The sequence below is a fragment of the Merops nubicus genome, unplaced genomic scaffold, assembly GCF_000691845.1.
Source record: "Merops nubicus isolate BGI_N331 unplaced genomic scaffold, ASM69184v1 scaffold5953, whole genome shotgun sequence".
Taxonomy (NCBI): domain Eukaryota; kingdom Metazoa; phylum Chordata; class Aves; order Coraciiformes; family Meropidae; genus Merops; species Merops nubicus.
Window position 1 is genome coordinate 18,344 of NW_008598135.1, and position 9,180 is coordinate 27,523.

General features: G+C 47.8%; 1 protein-coding gene across 1 annotated transcript; it reads right to left on the minus strand.

Moving 5' to 3' along the window:
- Nucleotides 1-3,584: 3,584 nt before the first annotated feature.
- Nucleotides 3,585-6,590, minus strand: AMER3 (APC membrane recruitment protein 3). The gene has a single exon (XM_008936933.1). It carries the CDS (start codon nt 6,588-6,590, stop codon nt 3,585-3,587), a length of 3,006 nt encoding a protein of 1,001 aa, XP_008935181.1.
- Between the last annotated feature and the right edge of the window lie 2,590 nt (nt 6,591-9,180).

Genomic DNA, 9,180 nt, shown 5'->3' on the forward strand with positions numbered 1-9,180 from the left:
TTTCTTCTGACCTGAGGGCAAGCTTATTGCAATGCACTCCTTTTAGTACTGTCACTGAAACATCCAAAAGCTCCAACTGGTGCATAAGGTGGCAGCTCAGCATTTGAATGAAGGAGCACATATTGCTGGGAGCACACGTGGCTTTCGTTGCTCTGCCACATCTACCAGTTAATGGAAGACACAGCTCCAACTACTTTAAGTGGTAGAAATGGCTTAGGGGTCCAAAACAGCCCTGTGTGCTTTGTTCTACCTGTGTCCAGTTGCTGTGGCATGCAGCGTTGTCTGTCTGTTCAGGCAGTTCCAGAGATTTTCGTGGTCGGGAAGAGACACCCCAGCTCACTGCTCTAAGACAGTGTTCCCTTGTTGAGGATGAAGAGTTTTCTGCTGGAAGACATCTGGTGGAAGAGCACAAACTTCTGCAGCTTGGTTTCTGTGGTCCATGAACATACAGATCTAGGAGTGCTCCCCGTGTTCAGGGGTGGGCTGCGTTCACTTCCCAAGCCCTAGCTTTTTCATGCTGAAGAATGGAAGGGATGCCTTTCGTTGTGAAGGGTGGAAATTACCAGTAGGAAGTGCATAACCCTTCCACATGCCTGTGTTAGGATGCCGTTTGTCACTGGGTTTCCTTTAGCAGCAGGGTTCAGATTCCTGGAAAGCCCAGATAGGAGGCATTTGCAAATTTCTGTGTAAAATGAACAGAGAAACAGAATGGGAGCTGGGCCTGGCACTGAGTGCAGCGTTGTTCCTCACAGCTGTGTGTCCGTGGTCAGCAGGGTGGGGAAGCCCCAGAGACCAGGCACGGCTCAGAGGAACCCTCCACACTAGTTGGAGCAGAGAGAATGGGCTCGTTTGTTGCTGTGGGTACTGGGACACATGGAGATGGGGTGACAAAACATGGAGATTTTAATGGCTTTTGATATCAGCTTTTCTCTTCCTCATGATAAACGACAAGAAAGTTGACCTTCCCAGCTCCTCCAGGCCTGGGAGTCTCTGGGAGAAGCAGGGGCTGCACTGGCACTGCTTATGCAGCATTTGTTCTGAGGGACGAAGCAGGAGCCACCTCTGGATCTGTCACTTCTCTCACAGCTCCCAAGTGTAGCATTTTAAAACAGCAAACCTTGGGCTGCTCTTCATGAAAAAGCTCTTGGGGTTTGCACAGTCATGCCTGGTGTGGGAGTGTTTCTGATGATGTCTGTCTCCATGGAACCTGAGGTGACGCCACGTTTGCACGTTGCCTCTTACACTACCACCCCTGTGATGAAGGCAAAGATCCTGAGTCACTGTCCAAAAACTCCAACACTTTGGGCAAGCCTGGAGGCCAGCTGGCAACGTGGGCAGGAGAGAAGATGCTGGGCAGGAAAACTCAGTCCCATGGCTGGGTTTATAGCTGTCACCACAGCCAGTTCCTCTAACCACGTTAAATGCCATTTTAATCATTGTCTAAATTATTTTTAGGTAAGAAATTGGAAGAAACAGCAAGCCTGTAGTGCAATGATTCCTTGAGACCATTCCTCAGAGTCACTTTATGAATATGCAAATTTTAAAGTGCCATTCATTTTACTGTTAGAGAAGCTGAACAGTCAGCTGTGACTCTTCTCCAGCCATGACTCCCTTCTCTGTTTCTACCAGAAACCGACTTCTCAAAAGTAGAATCCCTTTGCATTCCTAACCTGTGGAGGCAGGAATATTCTCAGCAGTACCATGTGGATTAATATTCACAACTGGCTGAAAATGCCAGGCCAATGCATAAATCAGTCTGCTGCTGTAACCCTGAAAAGCTTCTTACCTGTGCTGGCTGTGACCACAAACCTTTCCTTGCCTGTACAGAATGTGTAATTTCAGAAATAACCTAAAAGAGGCAAGTAGTGCTAAGGACTATGGCAAGTCCCTGAGTGGCAAGTTTATTTCTCTTTATTTTATGTATTTATTATTTATTTATTTATTATTTTGTTTGTATATTCATTGTTTATTTCACTGGAGGAAGACCTAGTTCACTGATGAATAAGTTATAGCTAATGTGTTAGTGCAGGGTATTGAAAGTCTGACAGTCTCCTGCCCTTAACTTCATGCAGACCCCTGGAAACTGCCCCTCCCTGCAAGGGGAGACTCCTTAGTGAGGGAAGGCACTTTCACAAAGCTGTAGATAGCAAAGGGAGTGCCTGAACATGCCAAGACTCAGAAGCATGAGGGTGCTTTTGCCTCCTGCAGAGAAACACTGCCCTTTTTAGTTTGTGGTGCCCAAGCAGCCTTTAGAGAGGATGAGGGAGCAGTCACACTGCTGTGAGCAGTAACAGCCAGAGAAGTGTTGTGTTCCCCAGGGCCCTCTGTTCAATAATGAGCTGCTCTTTAATTCTCTGTCCTGGCCCTTGCTGCAGCCTCCTCTCCATCTTCCACCACCTCCAAAGGCTCCTTCTCAGAGTGCCAGGGCTGGGCAGAGTCCAGCCCATCTGTCAGGTTTGGCAGGGCACAGAACAGAGAATTTACACAAGTTCTGTGGTACAGTGGCTTCCTCCCAGCAGCTGGAGCACAGAGGATTCCTCACTGGCAGGGGGCTGGAGCACTCTGTACAGGTGGCCCCTGCTCTGGCCTAAGGCCTTGTGTGACAGGCAAGTCTGGACCAGCACAGTGCCTGCACACTTGATCAGCTTTTCCTGTTTGACAGCAGAGGTGTTTCTTGCCCTGTGTCAGACACCAAATTCTGGCTCTCCCTATGCTATGTAGGTGTGGCTCAGGGATTTTCAAACGCTTGAAGTGCAGCACAGCCCCTATAAACCCTCTCTTGAGAAGCCTGTCAAGCCTTGCACGTGGAGCATGCCTTGGCTTCAGCTCTTGCTCTGCCACAGTGCAGTTTGGCCAGAGACCAGCTGCACTTGCTGGAGGGACTTAAGGCTTGCAAGAAGGAGGAACATCCTTTGGGTACAATTAGCAGCAGCATAGTATTGTGGGCTCTCCCTTGTGCCTGTGGGCACCTCCATGTGTATGCAACTGCAGGACAGGGTGTGTCTGGCTGTCCTGTGACCTAACCTTGCAGATCTCTGGCTTTCTCATGTGACCCCAAGCACAGCAGCTCACATATGGGGACTCCAGTAGAGAGCTCTATCTAACATCCAGTTATCACTACAGAGTGGAAGCAGGGCATAATTTTTATGCTGTCCTGATGTAGCAGGAGGATTTAATGACCTGGCAGTGAGGAATCTGAGCTGAATGCCACCAGCAGGCTGTGGCCAGGCAGCATCCATTGTGGTGTTCCAAATGTGGCAGAGCCTCGAGTGGGAGAAGGGAAAAAACTTCCTTGCTTCAGGTGGTGTGAACACTGCAGCACCTGGAACATGGGGCTTCAACTTCTGCAGGGGACTTGTGAGGCTCAGTGAATGTGATACCTGCCATACATGTGTAATTTCAATTCTGGTTACTCCTAACTACCACTCTGAAGGGAAGGTTAAGAACGACAAAACTGGAAAACGGGGAAGCCCTGAGTGTATGCCAGACCCCACTGCCAGAGCTGTGAAAAGGGAGCAGACGTTCCTTAGTTCCCCTTTCACTTCAGCCGTCCCATAGGCACTCACCTTCTCAGGGCAGGTGTGTTACTGGGGGCTCCTCCCTGGCACTGCGGTGTCCGGGCTCGCTGCCTCTGGAGGAGGGGGCAGAGGGGACAGGCCTCTGCAGGGATTCTCCACGTGCCCCCACGGCCCTGGCCTGCACTGCTCGGCCTCCGTGGGCTGCAGCGAGTCGGGCAGAGAGGTGGTGGGGCTGGATGGAGCTTGGGAGAAGGTAGCAGGTATGTCTGAGCAGACAGAGGTAAAGAGAGGTAAAAAGGTTGGTCTGCTAAGAGCCGTAGCAGGGGCAGAATCAGTGGGACTGAGGTCATATGCAAAGTCTTTTAAATAGGAGAAGGCTTGATTGTTTAGCTGGGCATAGTCAAAATTTATCTTGCTTCTAGTGACCTCATCTAGGATTTTTGCTCTACTTTCCTGATCTTCAGAGCAAATTTGCTGCCCATTTTGCTTCAGATGGTACAGGCTGCTGGGCTGGAAACGTGTCTCATAGTTGTAGTGGTTTGTGCTGGCAATACTGGAGTATTTTGGACTTGGGGCAATGTAGCTGCATTCATTTTGCAACAATAATTTGTTGTTGCACTGAGCCATCTTACGGATGATGTTGTTCATTTCGTTCCCAACGTGTCTGTCCTCCAGGTGCTTGTTCTCATAGCTGATCTGTAAGGATGCCACTTGGGTTACACAGTGCTCCAGGAGCTGCACTATGTCAGTGCTGCTCTCTGTTGGCGTGGGGCTGATGTAGCTCTGGAAGCCTCTGAGGGCAAGAGGCCGTGCTGGTTTGTCACAGGAAGCAGAGGCAGGGTGATACATCGGTTTTTTCCTGTCCTCCCTCTCAAGGGGATCCAAGAGTGATGTTGCAGCAGTCTTGTAGGAGTAACACGATTCTACTTCATGATTATCATCTAATGAAGTGTTTTCAGAGCTCTGGGAGCCACTCTCTCTGCTCAGCTTTTCTGGCAGTGGGTTTTTATCTCTGGATGTCTCACGTCCTTCTAAAGTTGTTGCCCTCTCCTTCTCAGCTGAAGCTGTCTGCAGATTGTCTCCATTAGCCTGTGATTGTGGTGCATAACTTGATGCTCTCGTGGTTTCAACAGTCTCAGGCACTGTAGATGAATCCTTGTGGTGGGTCCCTTCCCATCCTTGGACATCCAAATTAGAAGTGTTAGGGCCAGAGTCCAGGCTATGGTCTCTTTCAGCAACGTTTACTGAAGAGGCCTGGGTTGCACATTTGCTTTCATCCAAAGACACACATAAGTTAAATGGATTAGATTCTTCCTTGCTTGGCTTCTCCTGCTGGGCTCCTGTGCTCACTTTCTGCTCTGGACAGGGGCTGGCTGGGACTGATGAATCGTTAGACTTCTCTGGCTGTGACTGAGGACTCTGAAGAGAGTCAGGGGAGGAGACGAGTCCCGAGTGTTTTCGCAGCCAGTTTATGATCCCCATGGTCAGTGAAAGCTCAGTGTCACAGAGCTTTAGCAAACATTCTTTGCCTTTCCACGTGCTGTGGAAAAAACCTTGGCTGATAATGTCTAGAGTTGGCTGGGAAGCCATGTTCTCCTCAGCTCCAACATGAAAGCTGTAAATGGACAAAGGGATTTCAATGGCTTGCTCTGAAGTGCTTTCAGATGTGCACAAGTCGTCATCTAGGACTGGGTTTATTTTAACTTCATTTGGGTCATAGAAGAGCTCATAAAGGGCATCTCCACTGTAGCTGTCTCTTGGAAATCTACCTGGGACCCCAGGGGTCTGAGCTTCCTTCAGTTCATCGTCCTGGCCAGGAGAGAATGAATCATAGTAGCCTTCATCACTTGTGGATGTGGATTCCTGGTTGTCACTTTTCGGCGTTCCTGTTTCTGCGGAGCTTTCTTTGGAATTGTCACCATCTTTATCAGGTGCCACCTGGGGGTGTGTCACAGGTGCAGCAGCCTGGCTTCTACCCTTTTCCACGTCAGGACTGGGTGTCTTCCGCAGCTTCTTCTCAAACAGAGCACTCTGGTGCAGCCTCACTGATCTGTTGATGTTGTCCCAGAACTTTGCGAATTCCGCCGTCTCGTTCTGGCCGGGGGAGGCGAGCTGCTCCACGCCCCCTTGGAAGGAGCCCATCCCAGGGCTGTCTTTGGGCTTGCTTCGCCTCAGCAGGGCCTCTTTGCTCTCCAGCTCCAGGTGAGCAGAGCTCTCATCAGCAAAGATTTCCCCACAGCCGGTGAGGGAGTCGAAGCTCTTCAGGGAGGCGACATCTTCGCAGAGGGCGCTGCAGCAGTCAAAGGAGGAGTCAGACTGCAGTTCGCTGTCTGAGCAGTCTTGTGACAAGCAGTCAGCTGCAAAGGCTTCTCCGGGCCTGAAGAGGTACTTTGCCAGGCGCCCAGGCAGCTCGCTCTTGCAGCCTGCAGAGGACAGATTCTTGTCCTTCTCAACCAGGAACGTGAGGCTGTCTGCTTTATTTTTTTTAATGTGGAATATATCTCTGAGCCCTTTCTTAGATCTCTTGAGGGAAATCCTCTTCCTGGGAATGGTTTTTGCGACAGCTGGTACAAAAGGCATTTGTGGCACAAAGTTCCTGTAATCAATCATCTGACTGCTGCAGGCAGACTGGCTGGGGCTGACCACACACTCTTTTTTGCTGCTGGAGCTGGACACCCCTGAAAAGCTGATGCTGTTGACGAGCCGTCCTTTCCCTTTTCCAGGCAGACTCTCCTCACAAGCCCTGCTGCTGGGGCTGCACTGCTCGGCTCTGTCTGCCTCGGCAACGCAGTCGTGGGTTTTACTCTTCCTTACAAGTTTGTAGGAGGACCCAGATGATTTTTCCACGCTGTGGTCACCAGCTCCATTCCTTGCTGCTCTGGTAGAAAATCTGTAGTTCTTGTGCGTGGCCAAACATGCCAGCTGGACTTCAGCTACACTTGGGTTTCCCTCCAGAGCTGCCTTCTTGTCTTTCCCCATCTCATCTTTGTGGATAGGAACTGTGTGTGCTGGTGGCACTTTCTCGTGTTGCACACTGGATTTTATGAAGGTCTTTCCTCTCTTGAGCTCCATACTGCTTTCTCACATCTGTTTCTGTAATGAAAGCAGCAGGATAAAAATATTGTGAGGTTGGTGGCTAGCACTTGGTAAACGTTGACAGCAGCTGGAGAACAAGGGGACAGATATTAAGCATTAAACAGTTGGGTTTTTCACCAGAAACTTCCATCACTGAGTCATGATATTGCATGAGAAACAGGACAAGAGAAAATGAAGGGATGTTGGCAATGGCTGGAAGATCCAGCAGCAAGGAGAAGGCAGTACACATTACAGCTTGGTGACTGAGGCTCAGAGAACATTTTGTCTGTTAAAAATGAGGGGGGCTGGATTTAGGAGTATGACTCCAAGGTGGCTTTTAACAAGACAGAGGTCCTGTTCTGAAAGTAGAAGAGGCATCAAGGGAAGGCAGTGCCTGAGGAACTTTAATACACAAGTGTGTGCAGCAGGGAGGCAGCAGTTCATAGATCTGGGCCTTTGAGGAGGATGAAGAGCTCAGGGTGGGAAAACTCCTGAGAAAATAGATCAAACGTTTGACACATGTTGCTCCCTTTATATTAAAATAAGCAAACCTTGGTATCACCCTGGGAAGCATGCTGAAACTGAATTACTGGCTTTGCTTCCTCCTGAGTATAATGTATCATTTTCTGCACTATTAGTTTTAATATAAAAAGTCAAAAATGCCACACTGAAAATCCCTGTTAATTATGGGAGGAATTTTGTTTCCGATATGCAAAGAGCAGCGTAGGACACTGAGGCATTGCCACATTCAATCTGCACTCTCCATTGATTAGTTATTTCTAAAAATACTCTGTTATCTGTTTCAATGCCAATTTTGGTCTCTGGTTTAGTATTGAACCTATTTCACGTCTTCGTGCATCTAATTAGCCATTAATTATTTTAGCCATGACACTTTGAGTTTTCCAGCACTTATTTCATGGACGTTCTGATCCTCTCCTGCCTTGTATCAACTCAGCAGGTACTGAGTAAGTGAATGGACTTACACAAAGGTAGGTCAGGGAAGAAGCAAGCACTTCCTAAACACTGCTAGAGAAAGCAGATTTGGCAGTCTGCATTGGGGTGGGTACTGCAGAACATTCTTAACGAAAGCCAGTGAACATTTTACTACACTGTCAGGTATCTGGAGTTCACTGATGCTGCAGGAGACTTGTTTTACATATTCAGAAATAGGTCACTGGGACACAGTTACACTCCTCTTCTGAAAAGCAAAATATGATTGAGAAAAACTCGGTGTGCAGACCTGCAGCAGAGCTGTGAGGGTGATCAGAAAGGGCTGACACAGGACTGGTTGTACCAGCTCAGCCCTTTGCAGCTGTAGGAGCAGGCACTGTGTCCCTCTGGGAAGTCCTGCTGCTGCACAGGGCTGACGCAGGACTGGTTGTTCATAGCCCAAAATAAAGTGCCTGCCAGCTCAGCCCTTTGCAGCTGTAGGAGCAGGCACTGTGTCCCTCTGGGAAGTCCTGCTGCTGCACAGCTCCACAGAGGTCTGGGGCATGCAAATGCTGGTATTATAACAACGTTATGTAGGGCTCTCAGGAGTCCCACTGCTGTTTCTGCCACTCTGAGTATTAAGCAAGGGTCATTTTTGTAGGAAATGGCACACTTGGGAAGCTTTTCTGTAGATGTATTAAGAAGGCTCTTAGAGGTTGTTTTATTGTCAAGTATGAAACGTTAAAGCTAAGAATTCAGGATGTTGTTAGATGATCTTTGGCATAAAGAAATCTTTGATCTGAATTGTATCTCCTTGATAAGAAACACAATGGACTTTTGGTAACTGGGTCTAGAAACTTCAAGGCTTGTTCTTTTTTTTATAGATCAGGTCAACAGTTTTAACAGGAAAGCCCACATAGCCTAAATAACATCTGTACTGAGAATATATGTAGTGTAGTAACCTCAGACACCCTGGCAGTAGCCTGTGCTACCTTTTCAGTTTCCTCTGATGAGGAAAAGAATAAGTTAGGTGTTGTCTGGTTTTTGTGAGGGGTTTTTTGTTTGTCTGGTTGGTTGGGGTTTTTTTACTATAGATATAATCACCAGCTTGTTTAATGTCTCTGTTTAATCCCATATATTATTTTTCACATTTTCCCCCAGGATTCACACCAGACTAATTAGTATCTATTTCATTGTGTCATCCTGCTTATTCTAACACTGGCACAGCTTTGGGAATCTTCCCCATTAAAAATGTTATTAAAAATGGACACCAAGAAGGGGAAGATCTCCTCAGTCACCTCTCTGAGGGCCCTTAAGGGCAGACTGCCAGAGTCTGCAGATTTTAAAAAAACTCTTCATCTCAGATGCTGTTATGTAACTTCCCATACTATGAGTTCCTCTTCATCCTCATACAATATGAATTATTAATGAGCTTCCTTCCAAATATAGAACAGAAATATTTATTCAATGCCACCCTCTTGCTGTATCTATTAATACTTTTAGCACTTTTGGTTGTATTGGACTATGCAATGATACCTATTTTTTCTCTCACTGGGGACACAAGTTATGTCTCTAACCCCAGAAGCTGCACCAGAGAAGTTAGAAAGAGATTCAGGTGCTGTAAGAGAAGGTTGCCTTCCAGTGGTTATGAAAAGCT